Source organism: Trichomonas vaginalis, chromosome I (assembly GCF_026262505.1).
Source record: "Trichomonas vaginalis G3 chromosome I, whole genome shotgun sequence".
In the NCBI taxonomy this organism is placed as follows: domain Eukaryota; phylum Parabasalia; order Trichomonadida; family Trichomonadidae; genus Trichomonas; species Trichomonas vaginalis.
This window is the reverse complement of record NC_067203.1, coordinates 21,203,809-21,226,703: the sequence shown is the minus strand read 5'-3', so window position 1 is coordinate 21,226,703 and position 22,895 is coordinate 21,203,809. Positions and strand designations below refer to the sequence as shown.

The 22,895-nt window shown below is 30.1% G+C and overlaps 11 protein-coding genes across 11 annotated transcripts, besides 1 other annotated feature; 4 read left to right on the top strand and 7 right to left on the bottom strand.

The window, feature by feature from the left end:
- Nucleotides 1–37: 37 nt before the first annotated feature.
- On the top strand, nt 38–3,370 carry TVAGG3_1024170 (DNA/RNA polymerases family; the record flags this gene model as incomplete). The annotated part of the gene is made up of 1 exon (XM_051254939.1): nt 38–3,370. The coding sequence occupies one exon, from the start codon at nt 38–40 to the stop codon at nt 3,368–3,370; it is 3,333 nt and encodes a 1,110-aa protein (XP_051080513.1).
- A 948-nt stretch (nt 3,371–4,318) lies between these two features.
- Nucleotides 4,319–4,963: a mobile genetic element.
- A 138-nt stretch (nt 4,964–5,101) lies between these two features.
- On the bottom strand, nt 5,102–6,742 carry TVAGG3_1024150 (uncharacterized protein; the record flags this gene model as incomplete). Its single annotated transcript, XM_051254938.1, has 1 exon — nt 5,102–6,742. The coding sequence occupies one exon, from the start codon at nt 6,740–6,742 to the stop codon at nt 5,102–5,104; it is 1,641 nt and encodes a 546-aa protein (XP_051080512.1).
- Nucleotides 6,743–7,047: 305 nt separating this feature from the next.
- On the bottom strand, nt 7,048–7,284 carry TVAGG3_1024140 (N-acetylmuramoyl-l-alanine amidase family; the record flags this gene model as incomplete). The annotated part of the gene is made up of 1 exon (XM_001579019.1): nt 7,048–7,284. One exon carries the CDS (start codon nt 7,282–7,284, stop codon nt 7,048–7,050), a length of 237 nt encoding a protein of 78 aa, XP_001579069.1.
- A 1,698-nt stretch (nt 7,285–8,982) lies between these two features.
- On the bottom strand, nt 8,983–9,711 carry TVAGG3_1024130 (protein domain specific binding; the record flags this gene model as incomplete). The annotated part of the gene is made up of 1 exon (XM_001579018.1): nt 8,983–9,711. The coding sequence occupies one exon, from the start codon at nt 9,709–9,711 to the stop codon at nt 8,983–8,985; it is 729 nt and encodes a 242-aa protein (XP_001579068.1).
- Nucleotides 9,712–10,329: 618 nt separating this feature from the next.
- On the bottom strand, nt 10,330–10,671 carry TVAGG3_1024120 (peptidyl-glutamine methylation; the record flags this gene model as incomplete). Its single annotated transcript, XM_001579017.1, has 1 exon — nt 10,330–10,671. The coding sequence occupies one exon, from the start codon at nt 10,669–10,671 to the stop codon at nt 10,330–10,332; it is 342 nt and encodes a 113-aa protein (XP_001579067.1).
- A 155-nt stretch (nt 10,672–10,826) lies between these two features.
- On the top strand, nt 10,827–11,656 carry TVAGG3_1024110 (protein tyrosine/serine/threonine phosphatase protein; the record flags this gene model as incomplete). The annotated part of the gene is made up of 1 exon (XM_001579016.2): nt 10,836–11,270. The coding sequence occupies one exon, from the start codon at nt 10,836–10,838 to the stop codon at nt 11,268–11,270; it is 435 nt and encodes a 144-aa protein (XP_001579066.1).
- An 87-nt stretch (nt 11,657–11,743) lies between these two features.
- On the bottom strand, nt 11,744–12,570 carry TVAGG3_1024100 (uncharacterized protein; the record flags this gene model as incomplete). The annotated part of the gene is made up of 1 exon (XM_001579015.1): nt 11,857–12,570. The coding sequence occupies one exon, from the start codon at nt 12,568–12,570 to the stop codon at nt 11,857–11,859; it is 714 nt and encodes a 237-aa protein (XP_001579065.1).
- Nucleotides 12,571–13,880: 1,310 nt separating this feature from the next.
- On the bottom strand, nt 13,881–16,091 carry TVAGG3_1024090 (glycoprotein 38 family; the record flags this gene model as incomplete). Its single annotated transcript, XM_001579014.1, has 1 exon — nt 13,881–16,091. The coding sequence occupies one exon, from the start codon at nt 16,089–16,091 to the stop codon at nt 13,881–13,883; it is 2,211 nt and encodes a 736-aa protein (XP_001579064.1).
- A 781-nt stretch (nt 16,092–16,872) lies between these two features.
- TVAGG3_1024080 (uncharacterized protein) lies at nt 16,873–19,302 on the top strand (the record flags this gene model as incomplete). The annotated part of the gene is made up of 1 exon (XM_001579013.1): nt 16,873–19,302. One exon carries the CDS (start codon nt 16,873–16,875, stop codon nt 19,300–19,302), a length of 2,430 nt encoding a protein of 809 aa, XP_001579063.1.
- A 1,066-nt stretch (nt 19,303–20,368) lies between these two features.
- Nucleotides 20,369–21,466, top strand: TVAGG3_1024070 (STKc CK1 domain-containing protein; the record flags this gene model as incomplete). The annotated part of the gene is made up of 1 exon (XM_001579012.1): nt 20,375–21,430. The coding sequence occupies one exon, from the start codon at nt 20,375–20,377 to the stop codon at nt 21,428–21,430; it is 1,056 nt and encodes a 351-aa protein (XP_001579062.1).
- A 55-nt stretch (nt 21,467–21,521) lies between these two features.
- On the bottom strand, nt 21,522–22,527 carry TVAGG3_1024060 (uncharacterized protein; the record flags this gene model as incomplete). The annotated part of the gene is made up of 1 exon (XM_001579011.1): nt 21,548–22,501. One exon carries the CDS (start codon nt 22,499–22,501, stop codon nt 21,548–21,550), a length of 954 nt encoding a protein of 317 aa, XP_001579061.1.
- Nucleotides 22,528–22,895: the final 368 nt, after the last annotated feature.

The window sequence follows — 22,895 nt, the reverse complement described above, 5'->3', positions numbered from 1 at the left end:
TATTTTTATTTATTTTTTAATTTTTATTCTTACATAAATGAACAAAAATGGAACCGCTAAAATGAATGATAATCAAATAAGAGCCGAAGGTAGAAGGTTATTTAAACGCTTCTATAACATTCCTGATGGTGTTAATCCTAAAACTCGTAGAAGTTATTTAAATGAAGCAATAGATTCATATGAAGGGTTTGACATTTCATCAGAAAGTGAGAGATTAGCGAGAATGTTAAATGTTAATATTGATTTCTATTATTGTGATCCTCAACCAGAAGACGTGGACATAAATAAGGTAGACTTTCCATTAGTGGAATCAATAATGATAGATCCAGAATTTGAAACAGTAAATATTTTATTAACACAGAGTCCATGTGGAAAACTTCACGCTGACAGAATAACAGACGTTGAAGCACTCACCGGCTATAGAGTTTGTCCATATTGTAAAGAAGAAGTTTATTCTATCCGTGATGATCCAGAAAGGAAAAACCAAAGAAGATTTTTAAAGCATTGTGAGAAATGTAAAGAAAATAATGGGAGATTAATTCAAGACGTTCAGTTGCAAAAGATCCAGCAACCATATGCACCACATATTACGAAACAGAAGATATATCAGTGGTTATTAGCTCATAATTTGCAGGAATATTATAAACCGACAAGATATTATATTACTTTTGACTTCGAAACATTAGAGACTAAAGAAGAATTACAACTTTCTGAGTGTGCAACTTTAAACGCTTACTTAAAACCATTCATGGTATCATCAACGGTTAAATTAAACGATAAAACATATACGAGGAATTTTTGCTTAACTTCGAGTGATTCTTTTATTTCTGATTGGATTGAGTTTTTATTTTCAACCTGTTCATTAGTTGCTAAATCAAATATTGAACAATATGAAGAATTAATGAAGTCGCAAACATTAAATGAAAAACAGAAGGAAGCATTTAAAGAACTTCTAGATGAGGAATTCAATAAAGTGAATATCATAGGTTTTAATTCGGGAAAGTTTGATTTAAATTTAATTCTTCGTGATTTAAACACTGCAAAATGGAAAATAAAATCAATGCTGGGTTCTTCTTCTCAATTTAAGCAAGTCATTGTAAAGAAAACAAACGCTCCATATGAATTGAGATTTATTGACATCAGAAATTATATAGCGGGTGGGACATTAGACCAATTCACTCAAGATTTCGGAAACAATAAATCACGTGTTAAATCCTTTTTCCCTTATCAATTCATCACATGGGAAAATTACGAAGAAGAATTATATAAAGAGGAACCATTCACTCAAGATTCATTTTATTCAGCATTAACACAAGAAACAATATCCGATTCAGATTATCAAATATATCTCAATGATGCTAAAAATTTTAAGAATAGATTAGAATATTTTATTCATTATTGCAATAAAGATGTTGAAATTATGATTGACCCAATTGATAAAATTATTGAAGAAACATTTGTTTATAAAATTGACATGCTTCATAATCTTTCTTTATCATCGAATGCTTCAATGATTCGTTACGCTTTAGCATATAAAGACTTTAATCCTAATGAAAACTATCTTGAGGAAGAGATAGAATCAAGTTTTGAATTAACGAAAAAGTATTGGAAATATAAAATTGAATCATATAAGAAACAAGATGAAAAAGCAGAAAGGGATAGTAAAAATAATGTTTCAATGGATGATTTTCAATACTATCACGATTTAATCCTTTCATCTAAATGCAAAATGTGTGGTAAAGCGTTTACATATGCAAATAAACCAACATTAGATAGAATCGATAATGAAAAACCACATACTAAAGAAAATTGTCAGTTAATGTGTTGTTATTGCAATGTCGTAAAATCAAATAAAGATGAAGATGTTCAACGTTTAAGAATCAATTTAAGAAATTATGCATTAAAAAATAATTTACCAATGACTTTAGATTCAGTTGAAGCTTATCACATTCTCCGTAATGGAATTACTGGTGGTCTATCAAATGTTCAACATCGTGTTAATCTTAAAGGAATCACGCACATTAATAAACTTTCATATAATCCAGAAACTAAAACTGTATCAAATGAGGACACCACCAACATTATGACTCATTTCGTTGGAGTTGACTTTAATTCATTATATCCTTCATCATTTTCATCTAATCCTCATGATTTCATTCAATATACTGACCATAAAATGTATATGCCGGGAAGATTGAATGGTGTTATCATTTGTGATACAGCAACAAAGAAAGCAAAAGCATTGGGAATAATTAAGAAGAAAAATACTTTATTCGTGGCTGAAGTAAAGGGTCACATTGATGAAAAATACATTAATGATTACATAAACTTTTTACCGATAATAAGAAACTTAGATATTATCACAGATGAAAAAACAATTGGCAGTTTTATGTATAATTACATGAAATCAAACAATCTACCGGTTGACCAGAAACAGAGAAAATTAACTCAGTTAGCATCAACACACAACCAATATCAACCATTTTCTTCTTATTATCTTTGGTATCTAATAGACAGATTTCATTTTATCATTGATGACATTCAATCAATTTTAACATTTACTAAAAACATTTGTTTTAATGAATTTGCGAACAAATTTATGAACGAAAGACAAAAGGCTGAATTAGAAGGAAATAAAGGAAAAAGTTTATTTTGCAAGATTTCACTTAATGGATCATATGGTTACGATGCAATGAATACACAAAATTACGCAAAGACTAAAATAATGAATGCACAGAAGTCACGCGTTGCATGTATGTCAAATAAGTTTAAAAACATAAGAGAAATAGGTGAGGATACATATCAAGTGATGCTCAAAGATAGATTTTATAGATGTGAAACATGTTTACAAGAGGCATTCTTCACTTTAGATAATGCTAAATACTGGTATTTGGTTTTCATTTATGATTTTATGTATAAATGTATGAATGTTAATCGTTTTCATTTCATTGAAGGTGATACTGATTCATCTTATTGGGCAATCGCTGGCGATCCAAGTCTTCCTAACACTCAAGCATTTCAAGCAATTGTTACCGATAAACAATTTTATGATAAAAACATTTTCAAATTCGCACCATTTGATTTCTTCTGTTTTGATGAGAAATTTAAACCTAAATTAAAGAATAAAGCTGAAGAAAAAGCACATGAGAAGAAATTATTGGGTTTAGCAATTGAGAAACAAGGTGATAACATGGTTGCTTTATGTCCTAAGTGTTATACATCATTCAACGGTTCAATTGATGGAAGTGATTTTAAAAAGATTGCGCAAAAAATGAAAGGTGTTAGTTTACGACAAAATAAACAATTAACACCCATAAAGTGTTATACTTTCTTTGTAACTGCACCAATTATGTTATTGATAATGATTTGAGTTTCTTCCAGTCTTATTTTATCATTTACAATATCTTTAATCATTTCATTACATGCATTCTTAAAACCATCTGATTTTTCTAATTTACGTCTATCACTTTCTTTAATTAAATCAAAGTTATAACCTTGTTGAGAATAAAGTGGTTTCTTTATCAATTCCTTGAACGCTTCTGAAAGTGAAGATGAAGAAATTCTTGCCACTTGAATTGGTTTAAATTCTGCTTTCATTGCTTCTTTCTGTTCATTGAACACTGGATCGAATAAAGCAACTTTAAAGAATTTCTTAGCTGAAATTTCAGGTCTAATATTTGCATATTGACCATCAAACTGATTAACATATCGTGGTAATCCATCCGGTCCCTCTTCAATAGCGTTTAATTCTTCATTGAAATAAGAATATGGATTACCACGATATGAATTAATTGGACCATGTTCACCTTCTCCAATGTATTGTTTAACAGCTTTTCCATTTTCATCAAATTGTATAGGATAACGTTCATTATATGCTTTACGTTTAGGATAATCAGATACAGTTAATTTATACCCATTTATGACTTTAATATTACCTTGACCATCAGTAACGAAAACTTCATTTATACCATCGGGTTTTCCATTTGGACCCGTAATGTCTGCTTCATGTGCTTCCCAATTTGGTCCATGACGTTTGGCATATGCTTGAGCTTCTGGTAATGTTAAAACGTTTCTCATTTGTTTAACATCTTTTTGAAGACCAGCAACAATATGAACTAATTCTTTCATTCCATCAGGAACTTTCATAGTTCTATTATATGCACCCCTTTTGTTTGTCCCATGTTTTAATGGAACCTGTAGAAGATTTGCTATTTCTGTCATGTTTAATTATAAATAAAAAATAAAAATTAATTATAAAAAGTTATTCGAATTTAATGGAACCTTTATTTAAATCAACTATTATTTTTCCATGTTCTCCTAATTGCTGATATTGTGTGTAAAGTTCATTAATGCTCATTGGTAAATTCACTTGATAAAGCATAACGTTCAACTGTTGACGACTAAACCCACTGAAAATGAAAAGGGTGGACAGGTTTGATTTAATGTTTGTGCTTAATGCTTTGAAATATTGAACAGCCATGAAGAATGAACACTGAATGTGTCGACATTGAGTTAATAATTGATTAAAATATGATTTCTCATTTGTTATTAGTTTTGATTTCACTGCATCATCTAGAAAAATGAGTGAATGCAAAAATTCTTTATCAAAATTTGAAATGGAAAGTGTTTCAAATAATTCATCCTGTTGTTTATCAATAATTTTATCCTCTAATCCTTGCTTCTTGATTGTATTATATAATTCTTTATACATTAAAAAGTTTTTTAAATAATCTTCTGCTTCTTCTTGTGATAAATAAATAATTGGAATTTTGATTAAATGCTTTAAAGATTCAAATGTATCATCTGAAGGTGAACCTGAACGGTTGATATAAATTAACACATGTGAATAGGGGGAAGTGTTAGCAATAATGATAATTTGTTTTAATATCGTTAATGTTTTACCTTTATTTTGTTTACCAATTGCTGCAGTGATTGAATTTAAGTAACATTCAGAATATGGAATTTTCATTAATTTTTCCTTAGATAGAGCATTTCTATTATCACTCAATGCTTCATTAATCATATCATCTATGTAGGTATTATATACTCCTGCTAATTCTTCAGAATTGAAATCCATTTAATCAAAAATAAATTTATAATTTTAAACATTTCTATTCATCAATATTTCATCATATGAACTTCTATACTGTGGTGGTGTACCTGTTGAATGATATTTCAAACCTTCATCCGGTGTCCATGTCCAATACGTAGTCCTAGTAAACCAAACCTGAGGAGGATTTGTCACCTTTGAACAGTAAGTGTCATTTTCACCCTGAATGATTGGATAAGCTTTCACTTGTACTGTAACTTGTGAGTTGAAAGTTTCTAATCCATCAAAGAATATACCCGCTCCATCACGTTGAACTGGAATAGTGCATAAGAATGAAGTTTGGTCTTTCCATGTTCTAACTAATGGCTTGCCATTATCATCATTCAGTGGTCTAGTTAATGAGTCCTCGTATTCTTCTGTGCATTCATTCACTCCATCTAAATCAGAAGCTTGAAGCATACGTGTAAAGAATATGTCGCCCACTGTGGTCATCGCTTGATCGGGGAAGTTTCTGGAATCTATAGTGACCTGAAGACCTCGAAGCATTGGATTTTCTAAAACCGTTCTTTGCATTGCATTCTTCGGAAATACTAACACAACATCTGTAACATTATGAAGAGCGTATGAGAAATCTGAGCTAATACCTTCAGGAGTGATGCAACCTCCATTTAGTGAACGAACGTCAATATGTTGAGCTGGAATCATGAATGGATCTTCCTTACTGAATAAACGTGGTATTGCTTTAACTGATTCTTCAATTAAACCGTATCCTGGTGTAATGCATTTATCCTCTAAAACTTCCATCTTTGTGCATGAAATAATAACGTCATCAACTATTGCGTCAGCAGATGCGGCGGCTAAGCTTGTAATTAATTTGGTAGGAAGTCCGATTTGTTGGAATTTGCGATCATATTTATAAACATGATTCATAATCTTTTCGTAATCTACATCTTTTATCTTTTCATAAACGTAATTTTGTAAATCAGCAACTCTTAACGGGTCAACCTGACAAAATACTAAAGTATCCCTGAAAACATAATATTTAAGAATGATATCACCAAATGATTTAGGATAATCATCGAACGCCTGAAATGCTAACAAATCATTTACCGGAATAATCATATCAAAAGTGACATCAACTTCTTCATTTGCTTTCTTGAAAACTTCAGAAGGGTCAATATATTTACCACATACCGAGTTATCATATTTTTGAACATTATTATATAATGAATGAACAAACTTTTTAACTTTCCTTTCTGATTTTGGTTTATATGTTGCAAATGCGAAAGATTCACGGGCACAATCCATCTGAAGATAACCGGCATCACCTCTTTCGGTTTCTACTTCTAATTGTTTAAAGCTTTGATTTGATGATTTGTAACCAACGAATAAACGCATGCATTTAAAAGCGTCATCACATGTGAAAGCTTTATTTGAAACTAGAGTTGCTTTAACTTTGCGTTTAATATATGTGTCACCTAATTGGTTCACATCATGAGCTGGATTTGTAATTCTTAAATGAGTTTGTTTATCATCAAAATATGGAGTATCAGAGTCATAGCATGAACTTTCAAGTTCTCTATAATATCTCCTACCATCATTCTTTGCGAATATTTCATTTATCTTTTCGAATGAATGAAATACATTTCCATTAATCGGTTTAGTGTTTGGCACCAAATAGTTAGTCGTCATTTATTATTAAATAAAAAATCAAAATTAAAAGATGAAAATGAATTTTTAATTTTAATGAAATAATCAACTATGGCTGCAGGTATATTTAAGAAACTGTGGGATAAAGTAAAAAGAGGAGCGCATAAAGTTTGGGAAACAATGAAGAAAGGAGCAAATTGGATATTTAAGAATAAAGAAGCAATTAGTGACATTGCTGAATCAATAACACCAAAAGCCGCCCCAATAAGAGAAATATTAAATAAAGGAGAAAAAGTTTATCAAAGACTACAACCGATACTAAGATAAAAATAATATTTATTTTTCCACTATTTACCTCCTATTTTATTAAGTATTCCTTCAGCTATTCCACCAATTGCGTTACCTGCTTGTGCTCCCATCGCTGGATTACCTGCTTTTGTACCTAATACTCCACCTATGATAGTTCCTGCCGTTTTCGCTACTGGTGCCAAAAAGTTTGCAACAGGTTTAATAACCTTTTTATAAACCCAACCCGCAGCTTTCTTAATTCCATCCCATAATTTTTTAAAGAATCCTGCCGCCATTTCTGATTTAATATTAATTAAAAAATATATTTCATCACTTATATTCTAATTTTTATTTAATGATAAATGAAACCGATTTTAAAAATAAATGAAACAGAGGAGGAAGAAATAAATGAAAGTGGAAATGTTCAACAAAAAATAAACGTTGTTAAACCAATTACTGAAACAAAAATTTTTTCATCTGTTGAAGAATTTAATGACTATTATGCTAATAATAAAAAATTATTTGAAGAATTGACAACATGTAAATTGAATAAAATGTTTAAAGTTGATGGATTCAAAATTTCAAAAATAAAAGGGGTGGTTAGTTTGAAATCTATTCCTCAATCAAGAATCACCTCATTAATGAAAATAGATGATTTAACAAAAAGAATAGAAATTATTGAAGAAAGAATGAATCAAATAATTGATTTCATAAATCATGACTCGTTGAGCCCGGGTCCTTAAAGCCCATCACTGAGTTCAAGGTTATATTCATCAAATATTTCATTATTAAATGCAACTTCTGCTAGTTTATTTATTTTTTCAATACGATCATTTGAAAGTCTATCGTTTAATTTTTTCTGAAGTTTTTCATTTTCTAGTTCTGAAACTTTATTTGGATGATATTTAAACCCGTTAAATTCTTTTTCCTCAGTTTTGATCATTAATTTACAAAGAACTTTTGTGGTTGGAATTCGTTTAAACCATTTATCATTAATATTTGTTATAAATTCAATATTCGGAATTAATTCCCAAATTTTTGCATTTTCAATTAATTTATTATCAAATGCAAAAGCAATAGGTTTAATATTATGTTTACCTTTATAATATAAACTTTCTACATAATCATCGAAATAAACATCTACTTGTTTAATATTTTCAAGAATTGGTGAAAGAACATCCATTAATTGATTGACGGTTACGAATCTTGATCCACTCATTTTCTTACGAATTAAAAAAATAAATTATTCAAAAATGTCAGAAGAAAATATTTAAAGTTTCTTTTTTATTCATGAAAATAATTATTTCTAATTTCTTTTACTCTCTCGTATATACTAGATTTAAAGAATTCAGAACATTTCCCATAATCTCCTAAATGTTTTCTTATCCCTAACGTGTGCCATTCATTATATGAAACTGAATAAACTTTATTTTTATCTCTACACCTTTCATCACTTCCAATATATTTATATCTCAGTTTTGATTTAGCATTTTCATATTCATTAGCGTTTAATAATTCACAGTCTTCCTTTTTAAATAAATGTTTTATGTATTCAGGATTAAGAATTCTATAATATTGCTTCCCTTTAAATCTTTGAATATAAACAGGAACACCATCCTCTAAAATTCGATAATCTATTTTATCTGGTTTTACTTGTTGGGTCATTTATGTAAGAATAAAAAATAAATTATTTTAAAAATAATGTTAATTTTAAATGATACAAAATCGTTCAATATTGTATGAATTCTTACGTTTACAAAAAAAGTCACACAACCCATCCTATCCTACTACTTTTCTCTTACCATTTTCTTATGAATTGTAAGTAATATTATTAGTTTTGTATATGTAAATATAAATGTTTTGTTAACTTATAATCAGATTTTTCCGAAAATATTTAATTCAAAATTTTGAATTATTCAAATGGAGTAAAGTTAGTACAAATATTAAAAAACATTCATAACAGTGATAATAACAAATCAATATTATTTATTAAATTACAATCTTTCACGCCAATTCTGGCAATTATCTTTAAGAAGCATAATAATCTTTGATGCTTCAGTGTAAGATTTATCACTGAGAGTATCAAGAAGGTCAATTGTTTCTTGAACAGATTTTTCAGATAATTCGATGGCTTCGTGGTGTTTCTCCATCATATCATATAAGAAAACTGAGTAATTAAGAACTAAACCGAGTGCAAGCGATGAAACAGAAGAAATCTCTGACTTTGAGATCGAAAGGGCATTTTCATAATGTTGTCCTGCTTTTTGGATGGCATCTTGCCTCTCATCACCTTCGTGGTTTTCTGCCATGTATCTGTAATAGTCAGCTTCCATTTTTTCATAGAAAATTCTCGATTCTGGAGTTGAAGCAACAGGAAGGAGGTGATCTTCGATAAGTTGGCAAAGATCTAAGCAATACTTATCGACTTCTGATACTAATGTTTCACGAAATTCTTGAATTTTTTCATAACGTTTTTCAAATTGTTGGCATTCTGGATTAAATTCGTTTTCAAATCTTCGCAATACATCTCTACGCTTTGTGACGATAGTCTTATATAAACAAGATAAAAGATTTCTTTCATTTTCATTCAATTGAGGATTTAATTCGATAATTCGTTTCATCATTGTAATATTTTCGTCATCTTCACCTATACGTGGAAATTCTTGAGGATTTGCATAGAAAACGTTCAATAAATATATCAATCCGGCTCTTTCGTCAATCATTGATTTTGTCACTTTTTGTAATTGATACCCATTGTTTTATGGGTTTGAAACATGAACAAGACTGAGAGATATATAGCAGACATTGCTGTCTATAGCTGAAAGAAGCTATTTGTGCTTTATATTATTAAAGTATTCAATGAAAAAGTTAAAGATCAATCTCGTATAGAGGAAAGCTACAGTAAAGCTGTTATGTCTTGTATTTTATTGTGATTTTATTCATTTAAGATTCCTTAGATTAAGATGAGAAAGATTTTAGGAAAAAATTGAGATGATTGGATATGAATGAATATTTATGGTAAAAAGGAGTGTAGATCTTTAAAATACTAAAAAATTGTTTACTTTCTTATATTAGGACTACTCCTTTTACAATAAAGTTTTTATTTATTCCTTATTCTTTTTAGTAATCGCCTTTTAAGACTAATTTCAATAGATTTATCTCCTTTGATATAATATGTTTCCCAAATGATTAATGGATGATCATCTAATCAAATAAATATTTCTGATAATTTTGAGAAAACGCGCAAAACCTTCTGCAAAGCTTTCCACATATGACATAAACATCAATGTAATATACAACCAATATAGATTTTATCATAATCTTGTTTCAAATTTAGAAAACTATTTTTCTGATACAGGAACATCAATATCTGGAATTCCGCCAATAATATTAAATTTTTGTCCGCTTTTTGATACTAAATACCCACTAAGAATGTCGATTTCAAGTAGATAATGATGAATTTTATTGAGATTTTCTTCAGAAGTTTGTTCTCCCATATACTCTATAAACTCTAAGCCAAGATCCTGGCACCCATTTTTGAATGATTCCATATTAATAGTTCTTAATAATCTGTGCAAATAGTTAGAATCAAAATCCTTGTGGACTATTATCTTTTTTGTGCATACTATTTTAAATGGTTCTCCATTATCGTCAAATAATAGGTTATGTAAAGCCAATCTCATCAGATCGATGAAAACAAGAAATAAAAATGGCCAAACTTTAAACACAAATAAAACATTGCAGTTGTTGGTTATTCTTTATTAGTTTTAGCCAATGAAATTTTTCATGATTTGTGCCCATTTACCGCAACATTGTAAACTATTCAATTAAAATTTTCGAAAAAACAATGGCAGAGCAAACTCCAGCAAGCCAACCAAATGATGAGTGGAAAGAAACTCCTGTTGAACTCCCACCAGTTGATGATGAAAATGAATCGGCAGCAAAACAAGAAAAGCCAATAGATCCAAATACAGTTTTTAGATGCCCACAATGCAGATGCCCATTATTCAAAGGAAGTGACATCATTCAGCACGAAGCTACAAAGCTTCGTCCAATTGCAAAAAAGAGGAAACAATTCGCTTCCAAAGAAAATGGTTGCCATTCTTACTTTGTTGAAAAGCCAGAATGGCTCGATGCAACTGGAAGAATGAATGATACAATCTACTGTCCAAAGTGCAAGATAAAACTTGGCCATTTCAACTGGTATGGCTCACAATGCTCATGTGGCGAGTGGATTAAGCCATCATTCCAATTCCCAAGGTCACGTGTTGATGCCATGTAATATTTTATTTTGTTGTCTAAATATTAATAAAATTTTTTAATAGAACCATAACGAAATGCAATATTTATGTATCCGATTTATCATACCATAAAAATTAGATAATTTACCTTTTTGAAAAGAAATAGAAAACCATATCTTTTTGATGAAAACTGAAAATAATTGAATCCATCATTTAGACAGCTAATGAGCAATTTACTAAGACATTCTATGCAGATAATATTGGCATATGACCACTTCTATCGATTTTTTCAATGAAATACAGCATTTGTATTAAAATTGCAGCACCAGCATGATTGAAACATATAAATAGTTAGCCACTAGTATTGCTAGACTTCAGAAGTAAGCTTGAATAAACAAATATTGATGAAATCTATAATTACATAAACAGAGTCCAAAATTCAAATAATTATTCCTACCTCATGTAAGAAAATCCAAAAATATGATTAATTTATAACAAAAACATAATAATAAGGTTTCATTTATTTAAACATGAAATAACAGAACTTACGTATTTGGGAACTTTCAAAGGATGGAATTTATATTCGTTTTCTACTTTCTCATTGTTTTCTGTTTGAGATTTATTTGATTATTTTTCTTTTTCGGATCTGCGTTTCCTTGCTCTTTCAACAAGCTTCATGTTAGGATTTATTGGTTTGTAATAGCAATTTTCGAGCTCTTTTTTCTCTAATAATTCTTCGTTATGTTGAATTGTTTCTAATTTGCTTTGAGACTCCTGAAGTATGGTCTTTTCGATTCTATATGGTTTAGGCTTAGCATAAATATCTGTTTCTTCATGTAAACTCTGAGAAAGAATAAGAGATTGACTTTTTTCTCTTCGTTTTAAGGCTCGTTCTGCCCTCTTAATCACTCCTTTATCTAATTTTTGATGTTCTATCTTTGGTGATTGAAGGAGTGCTTCCTCGGTAAATGATTTTGACATTAATAAGGTTTTCTCTCTTTCAAAGAAAGATGACTTATCGTGGATGACTGGCTCACTTGTTGACTGCGGTATTTGGATATCTTTTGCAAAAGAAGGAGTGCAGCCTCTATCGGGAGATTTACTGTAGTAAGTATTGTAATTCTCAAGGTTTTGAAGTTTTTCTGGGGAGTTTATTGAATTTCTTACTATTGAAGAAATGAACTTGCAATCTTGCTTTGTTGTGTATCCAGAAGAAATATCTTTCTCGGCTTCTTCAACGAGTATATCACATGTGAGGCGATCAAGAACAGGTATTGAGCCAAAGCATTTCTTCCTTGGTGATGTTTCAGTTTGTGGAGAGTAATCTTGTTGTATAGACATGTAAAAAATTTGAGCAAAATTGTTCTCTCAAATATTTGATAATTCATTCGAATTTTGGTCATGGGCCATCTGTGCATAAACATACTAACAACATTTTAACGGATGCATAAAAAAATGACAATGAATTGTTCTAAAATTGAATAGAATTCTGAATTGAGAGGATTTCTTTATTTCCGAGCAACAAAAATTTCACTACTCGGATAAGTTATTAGGTATCTTTTGCTAGTGGTTTATTCATTTTCAACTTGTTTTTGCCATAAACTCGGAAACAATCAACATTTAGATATTGCCAAAACCCGGACATTTAGCACGTGTTGATCATCCCCCTCAAAAGAATTAATATGCAGAAATCGCAACGAGCGTATTATCTAATCAGAAAACATCAATATCACTAAGGCTCTCTTGAACAGCAGATATAGAACTTTACCGATAGTAGAAATTTCATCAAAAGAATGAGCATCTTACTCCCATTAGTGCACATTACTAATTATACGCAAAAATAAAGAAAAAGAAATTATTATAATTGATTGTTTAAAGAAGTCATTCGTTTAATCATTAGAGTCACATTTGTTAATTATACGAATTTACAGGTCTATGTATTTACATCAAAATTTACAATTTCAAAAATAGATACTTAAATGAGATCTGATATCAATAGATCTATCATATTATCTTTTCTTATGATGTTTCGACAATTACGCTGAAAGTCTTGTAAAATTTTTTTATAAAATCAATGCTGGAACTCAAATATTTGTAAGTAATAGCAGGATTTACCATACACAGAGCGATAAATGATGTTTTTGTTAAACTGTCATTTTGATATCCTTCTGATATTTCTTCATCTGTTCACATCGTAGAAATTTTGTTAAGTAACGTGAGTATCATACTTAAAATGAAGTAAAAATTATTGATTGAGTTTGAAATGAAGGAAATAAAAAAAAATCTGAAAACAGCTATTGGCATATCTCTGAGCATAGATGTATGAATCAACCCTATTGTTTTATATCTACCTTCTAGTCCATTATCTATTACATCTAATAATATTGAATTTATTCAAAATAATATGTAATTTTAACAAAATATGGTACATATGTTTCAAAATTTGTATAGATATTATCATACTATGTTATTTCTAGCATTAGAAAAGTAAATTATGTTGAAATGTCAATACTTATGACTTTTTCTTGATTTGGAATACTAAAAATGTTATCAAATCTTAGAAATAAAAATTGAAATGATTAAACATTATTAATGAAAATATCATATATAAATTTCAAAACAGATATATTTTAATATATATATATAAGCAATTAGAAAATACTCGTATATGATACAGAATTACTATTTGACTTAGAATATGATTTGGAGTATGAGTAAGAGTAACTTTTTTCTTCGGAATTAGAATCCGAAACATCATTTTTCATCTTTTCTTCATTTCTTTGTCTTCTTCCTTTAGAACTTTTACTTGATGCTTTAGAAGATTCATATGAATAATTTCCTGTTTCATCATCTGACATATCATCTGCTTGATTTCTGTTCTTGGTTGAATATGAATAACTATAATGGTCTGAATTATCATTTTCTTTCGATTTATCATCCAATTTTCCTTCTTTATCATCTTTATTTTCTTTCGACATATCCTCTGATTTATCTTCTTCTTCATTTCCTTCTTTATCATCTTTGCTTTCTTTTGATTTTTCTTTACTTGACTTTGATGAATATGATGCATCATCTGATTTTTCTTTCTTTTCTTTCGATTCTTCGCTTGAATTATTTGATTTTCCAGATTGTTCATCTTTGTTTTCTTGATTTTCTTTCTCATTTTCATCATCAGTTACTACAACTTCTTTCATTTCTTCTTTATCTTTATTCTTCTTCTTTTCACGATACGCAACAATCACAACATAAATAATAATTGCTATTGCAAGAACTGTTGTAATAGCAATTGATATGAGAAGAATTAACTTTCCATGTCCTCTCTCTAACTCTTCTTCTTTCTTGTTGTATTCAATAACATCTTGTTTTGTTGTTCCTCCTCCAGTTGTTGGCAATCTTAAAAACAAATTTTCTTCAAAGATTTCATCTTGTTGATCAGTATTTTCTTCTGATGATTCGGCAACTGGTGAAACTTCAACTTTAACTTTTGCAGTGAGTTGGAAATTGGAAAAGTTTTCTTCTTCAAGAATGAATTTGTGCATATCATAACTAGGATAAATAGTAATTGTATTAAAAGAAGTTTCATTTGATGAATTCGAATCTGATGCTGCAAAATAGTTGTTAATTTTATCATTGTTACTACTAACTTTAACATTAAATTTCTTTTTGTTATGAATTGTGATTGAAAACATTTGAATTTCTTCTTGATTTATTATGATTTCTTTTTCAATTGAGAAACTAATATTTGTTGTAAATATTGATTCTAATATCATTGGTGTTAAGAAGAATCTCTTTTGAAGAGGAGGTAAAACGCCAATAGCTTGTATTTTACATGATTCGGTCTTTGATTTACACTCTAGTTTTATTAAATTGCTTAATCTTTCATCAGGTTTTTCTGTTGTCAAACTAAATGGATTTTCATATTTTTTGATAATTCTATTAGGCCTGACATGCAAATCATATGCAGAATAATGCATTGTATCATTGTATTCGATAGTTGCTATGAAATCATCTTTGCTATCTAATACAAAATTGCCATATAAGCATTGGCAATCTCCTGGTTTGATGGTGAATACTTTTGAATCTGTGTACTTTAATCCACTATCTCTATTAGCAAATTTCGGATTCCATATTTCATTTACTATACATTCTTTTGTATCTTCTGATAAATCATAGGGATCAAACTCTGTTATGTTAAATATTGGTTCATTTAATTTAGTGAATTCTTCAACTTCAGCTTTAGTATACACGCCACGCTTATATGGCATCATATACAATTTTTCTTTGTCGAAAATGCTTTCAACTTCATTTATTTTTTGTTCATAGATAAGAGATGCATATTCTTTTCTAATAACATTTTCTGATATTTGTGATCCTCTAGCCCAATCCATTATTGTTGTCGGTGCAGAACTACCCCGTCCATTAAATGTTACAATATTCATACGTGTTGTGAAGTTTATCTTCTTTTCTGGAACTACTATCTGGTGAGAAACGAATTTCTTGCATAAATAGAGATGAGTATTGAACATTGAATAGAAGATATGAGTTGATTCTTTTAAAGAAGTTGTTATTAATACCAACTGTATGAAGAATGGTTCTGATGAATTTTTAGCATAGATTTTTGCAAGTTGATAATATTGCTGATTGTCTGTTTCAAGAATGGCAAATGGATTATCATAATGACTGGGTTCTGAGTCATACATTGTGTTGTAGTAATAATCTACTTGTATTGATGTATTGGCTGCAACAACAGTGCTATAGGAACTGCATAAGATTTTTCCTGCAGGAATTGAGTAATTATAAAAAGTTTGATGGCGTACCCTTGGTGAAACAAATTTATAGCAATCATTCGATTTATCAAACATGTCTGATTTGATTATTTGAACAAAGAATCCAAGCAGCATATTTCTTGGCGATAATTATAAATTCAAAAGTATTACCAGACTTTGAATTTTTGAATTAGTTTTCAAAAATTCGAATTATATTAACCTGCTGATATCAACGTCTTTTTTACTTAATTTTAGTGAATTAAAAAAAACATTGAATTTTCTATTTATATTTTAATGACCATGCCAATGAAAAAATAATTCTTGTCTTAATTGGTCAAAGTGAGTTAATAACTCTCAATTCTATGAAAAACCAAAATCAATTAAGTATTGAATTTTCTGAACTTCAGCCGCTTATCGTTATACACTCATTCAACTTTAATTTGTAATTTTTATTGGAAAGTATCTTCAGATTGCTCTTAACAATGGCGAAACCTGTTACAAAATTTAAATAGTTTACAAAAAAATCTGATTTTGTTGAAAATTTTTATCGAAATATTTGATATGTAACAGATTTCTCTATAAAGTATTTTCGCTCGTTTTTGCAAATATTTTTAAATGCCGAGTTCGAAATTTGTTAGCGGAACTCACAACTAAACCAGAAAATGAATAAATTTATCCTATTTAAATTGAAAAGTATGGTTATTTAATCTTTTGAAATTCTCAAATTGAATTATCGTCACGATGGCTGAACAAAAAAATCCTGGATATGAGTCGCATTCCATAAATTAATTCACATCAAATAATTTGAAAAGTGGTTCTTTCAGAAAAAAAAATCTATCATATTAATATGGGAAATTTGAGTCAAACAAATGCAATTATGTCATTAATCACGTTTTTCCAGAGCATAGGATCTGCAATTGATTTTGATAGATTCCCTGTAACTGCCAAAATCAAGAAATGGGCAGGTGTTCTGAAAAATTTTATCACATTAATAGCAAACGGCGCAATTGGATATCTAAACTCCCATGACTTCAGACTTATCATGGCACTTATCATTTTGGTACTTTCAGCTGTTACTTTCATACCAAGTTTCATGTCAGGATTAAAGCATAGATATTTGCCATTGAGATTGATGATCTATATACCTGCCATTGCACCATTGTTAGCTATATTTTACCTTGAACTCAAGATTTATGTTCAACTTTTAATTTTCATATTTTCACCATTATTCTTCTTTGTAATTAGGTTTTTTGCATGTAAATGTTGGCGAAATGTATTTGATGATATCAAATATGCACCTACAGAAGAAGATCTCCACAAACAAAAGACGTTAATTATCAATAATTTCAATCCGGATGAATACCTCAAAACTGTGAGAGAAAGTATACAAATTAGGGAGCCAAAATTATACTTAGACCTCTTGAAAATAATTGCCGCTATTGGACTATTTGTCGCCTCATATTTCTCTAGAAAAACCATTTTTGTCGTTATTCCATGTGCATTATTCGGAGTTATTCTTTTCATTCCAGGTGTTTTGGGTCTTTGTGAATGTTCTCGAAAGTTTAAATACAAAATAAAGGCAATTCTAAAAAGATTGACATTTACAGTTTTCACATTGTTCTTAGATATCTTCTATATTCCCTTATTGACTTATTTCATTCAAATTTTATATAGTACAAATGTACAATGTCCTCCAGGATATTATTGGGGTTCATTTAGAGCTATTGATACATTACTTAAAACGCAAGGCCATTGCATTCCTTGTGCTGATACATTAAGGCTAAAATATCCAGGATATGAAGGATATATGAACACACATTCAACAAGAATAGGTAATGTTGATGAAAAAATGCTTAGGGAAGACTTTCAACAATATCTAGCAAATAATAGTGGAATTTATAAAGATTCTTTTAATACAATAAATTCCACATTCCAAGAAGGATATGCCCCATCATATGAACTGTGCCCGCATTTATGTTCTGGTAGTCCAATTCGTGTTGTTAAGACAGAACCATCAATTTACTTTGACTATGATATTTTACCTATATATACAATATTTTTGTTCTGGGCTGTTGCATTTATTATGATCGGATGTCCTGTTTTGTACTTCGTTTTGATATATAGAGCGAGAAAGGAATTCAAAACAATACCAGCATATGGAGATTCCAAAGAATATAGATGGTATTGCTTAATGAGAAGAGTCGATACTGTTGGCGCTAAATATTGCAAAGACTTAACATATTTTAATCCTTATTGGGGAATTGTTAAAATTTTATACAAGTTTTTAGTTTTACTTATTACAACATTAGCAAATCTTGCACACAAAAACATTATTGGATGTCTTCCTGCGATACATATATTAATGTTTATTTTAACATTTGTTCGAAAACCATATTTTTCTTTCCTCAACAATTTAGTTGATATGATATTGTATGCAACTAATGCTGTTGTTGGAATTATTGCAACAATTAATGTTTTCAAACCAATTCCTGCAAAGGTTAACTCAGCATTTGTTATTATTGCAGATGTCGTAGGTGTAATTGCAACTGCTGCAGCTATTGTTGCTAACATGCTTGATAAAAAGAAACTCGAGGATCCAACAAGACTAACAGATAATGATCTAATTAGAATCAAAAGAGAAGAAGAGAAAAAAGCTGACGAAGAGAAAGAAAGAAAACAGAGAGAAAAGGAGGAAGCAAAACAAGCCGAAGAGAAAGATAAAAAAGGTGAAGATAAGAAGAACAGAAAGAATTCTAAGAGAAAGCATCCAAATTCTAAGAGAAAACACCATAATTCTAAAAGAGGAAAAGATAATGATTTATTGGATAATACATCTGACTCCAGTGATGTTGAAGATGAATCATATTCGAAGAATCAGAAGAAGCACAAAGATGACATGAGTGATTTCAGTGACAGTGATGATGAACGCAGTCATAAATCAAAGAAGAAAGAAGAATCAGAAAGTGAAGGAACAAAGTCAAAGAAGAAAGAAGAATCAGAAAGTGAAGCTTTGAAGTCAAAGAAGAAAGAAGAGATTATCGAAGAAGATAATGTTGACGAAGATGAAATTCTTGATATTGAAAATGTTAAAGAAGATAGTGATCATGAGTCAAAAGATAATAAAGAAGATGAAGGAAAAGAAAAGAATAAAAATGACAATGAATCCAAAGATGAGGAAGAAGAAAATTTATACTTAAATATCCAAAATTTCAAAGGAAATATCAGATTCTTGTGGAGCACAACCAGTCAGATAAGCACGTTATTGGAAAGAATCTTTTCATTCTTGACGACATTGGAAGTACTATGAGGATAATACTAAATCATAGGACATTTAGTATGTGTGGAGCATCTAATTAATAAGTATCAATATGTTGAAACAGTTGTGCGTGTTTCTTAAATCAGAAATCATCAAGATCAAATTGCATTCTTGGACATCAAATGTTATGGTAATGCTGATGTTAAATGTCTAATCGTAATAGCAAATAGTTAATCCTTGTCAATGAATAATGCCAGCTAAATGTTTTGGGTATTAATGTAAATTTAATTGTTAATATAAGACATTTATTCAATTGTCTGAATTGCATATATTTAGTATCCTAAAGTACTGATGAAGAAATTTACTACTAATTATCAAGTTTAAAAATAGAAGATTTAATGAGGTACCACATTAATAGGATTGATGTAAAGGAACCTGTTATGATATTATTACAGCTGATATGGAGGTTTATTATGATTTTTGAGAAATCAACATTACATGCAGAGAATGAGGAATTTCTATGATATTCTTTTTATTTGTAAGATAACTAAAAGATAATGTGCCTTTGAATACATTAATTTGATTCCGAAGCTGTATTTTTCGTTTTGAATAATTTAACAAAACTACCTCTGAAATTTGTGTTCATGCGAAATGAATTGAATACTATACAATTTAGAATTTATTCTCCAAATAATACACAAATAAAATTATTTTTATTAATTTTTTAAAAAACGTGTCTCAAACAACTTTTGTGAGGCATAATTGATTTCAATTATTGATTATTACGCTCGGAATATATTATTATATCAATAATGGTCGATCATTTTGTAAAGAATCTTTTGAAAAATAATTAATTCTTCCACGAATTTGTTCCGGAGAGAGAATTTTACATTTATGCATAATATAAATTGATCCTCTTTATTTTTAATCCTCGGAAACCTCCAAAATTTTGGCGAAAAATCGATTTTAATAAAAAAATCAATCATTTTCATGAATCATTTTTCTTCTTTTGATTTTTTTTGAAATCAAATATGTTCAGAACTATACATATTTAATAATTTTCCTATAATCCGGAAAAGTTCGTTATTTCATTCAATTTTCAAAACAATAAAAATTGTAAAGTATGGCGAACCAAGGATTTAGCTCTAAAGGATTAGTAGGAGTGACATTCAACAATAGATGGATCGCCAGGAAACATTTAGGTGGTGGTAGCTTTGGCGATGTATATGAAGCTGAAGATATCGAAACTCAATCTGTTGTTGCACTCAAATTTGAAACAGGAAATGCAGTCCAGTCGCAATTACCAAACGAATACAAGTGCTATTCTGCGCTACAAGGATCTCCAAACATCCCTAAAGTATACGGACTTTTTGATTACAAGAAATCTACATTCTTGGTCATGGAAAGAATGGGAGCTTCCTTAGAGTCATGCTTTAAGAGAAATGGAAAGCGATTTTCTCTAAAAACTATTTTAATGATTGGTGACCAACTGTTTCGTTGCATTGAATACATTCATAAATCAGGTATTTTGCATAGAGATATCAAACCCCACAATTTCTTAATTGGACTTGGCGAAAATAGACGACAAATTTATGCTATCGATTTTGGTGTCTCCACTCGCTATATTGATCCAAAAACCAAGGAGCATCAGATTTACTCTCCAAACAATGGTCTTATTGGCACTGCTCACTACGTATCTGTTAACACACATCTTGGTGAAAGCCAATCTAGACGTGATGACCTTGAAAGTATAGCGTATGTTCTTATCAGATTCCTTAGAGGTAGCTTGCCATGGCAAAAAATTAAAATCAAGGATCCTGACGAGAGACAGGAAAAGATATCACAAATGAAACTACAGACTACACCAGAGCAACTATGCTTCGGTATCCCATCAGAATTTAGACAAATATATGAATACATTCGTCGCCTTAGATACGATGAAACTCCAAATTATTCTTGGATTAGACAGACTCTTCAAGGCTTGTTTAATAAACAAGGCTTTGTCAACGATGGAATATACGATTGGGATTTCCAAGCTTCAATTCATCGTCCTCTTCCTTCAATTTACCTTATGAGAGCGGCCACTGCATATATCCGCTTAAATGAAAGGAAGATCAAGCCAAGAGATGAGTATGTCAAGTATCCTAAGGGAAGAAGGATTTTCTACAATGAAAAATGAAAAAATTAATGTTTGTTTTCTTTTTGTTATAAAAATAAATTCTATGTGTTAAAAATCAAATAAAAAGAAGATTATTTTTGAATTTCAACAACGATCATTCAAAAAATATTTTATAATTTATTTGAACCAACCTTTCTTTGGGGTTGGAGTAGGTGTAGGGGTCACCTTTGGTGTTCTAGTTGGTTTTGGCTTTGGTGTATTAGTAACTAAACATTCAGCTGGTGTAGAAGGAGTATTAAAAACAGATTTTCCTTTGATGAGGAAGATAATAAGTGCTATTGCAACAATTGCAGCTACAATAATGAGAATTGTCTTTGTTAAGCCAGATGACTTCTGTTTGAGGTCGTGGTCTTGATATTGTCTCAAAGCTCTTTCTGCTCCACTTAAGAGCTTCTGAGGCTTATCTTCTTCAAGGTTTAAGCCACGGCTCCTCAATCTGCTTTGAACATCGCCGCCGCCAATTGGATCGTTGTCTTCTGTTTCTGGGATTTCAGTAATGGTCTTGCAAGCAGATGATTGTAAGAAATCGATTCCTTGGCTGAAGAATTCTGCCTTCTGAGACTCTTTAGTCTGGAAAGAATCAATGAAATTCAGTTGATCTTGCATATCAAGAAGATCAAGGACTGGTGGATTAAGTAAAACGTTTGATTTTTCCATATTACGTGCTGATAATGTTGCTCTTTGTTGTGCAAATGAATCAAACTTCTTATCTAATCTCTTATGTACGTTTTCTGAATTTATCGCTTCGCTCACTTCGCGCCACTTCTGGCGAAGTATTTCACGCTTCCAGGCTGAGAACATTGGTTTCATTCTTACACTTCTGAGGCGTGGATTACTGCCTTTATCTCCAAGGTGTTGAAATACATATTGGAGCTGTGTTTGGCGGTTATACTCCATGGAAAGGTTAACCCAACGAAGCTTGTTCAGTTTCCTGTTAATTTCAGTATTAGTTTTTTGTTCTTCTGGTGATAATTCATCGTACATTGTATTAACATGGGTCAAATCCTCTTTTGATCTGTTGAGCTCACTCATGCTGAGAGAACATACATGGATTGGAGATCTTCTTGACATGAATGCTTTGAAGCGGCGTTAACGACGGTTTCTGACAAATAATCGTACTTTTAATTTAAATAATATAAATAAATACACACAACTATGGATATGCATAATTTCAATTAGTTGCTTCCTTTTGACACAAAATTGAATCTGAAGATGAAAAATATTAGATTTGTATAATATATTTTAGTCTAATTAACACACACCGGAAATAACTATCACATTTATGAAGGTATGATTGAATCATCCACTTATAATATGAGCTTTATATATATTCAAATCCATATTTAAGGATTAATAAGAAAAAGGAACATTGCTTACCTATGCTTTAATTAAATCTCCTCTTATAAGAAATCAATCTAATGTTCAATTTTGATGAGAATTCGTTATTAAAAAAATTCATTATAAA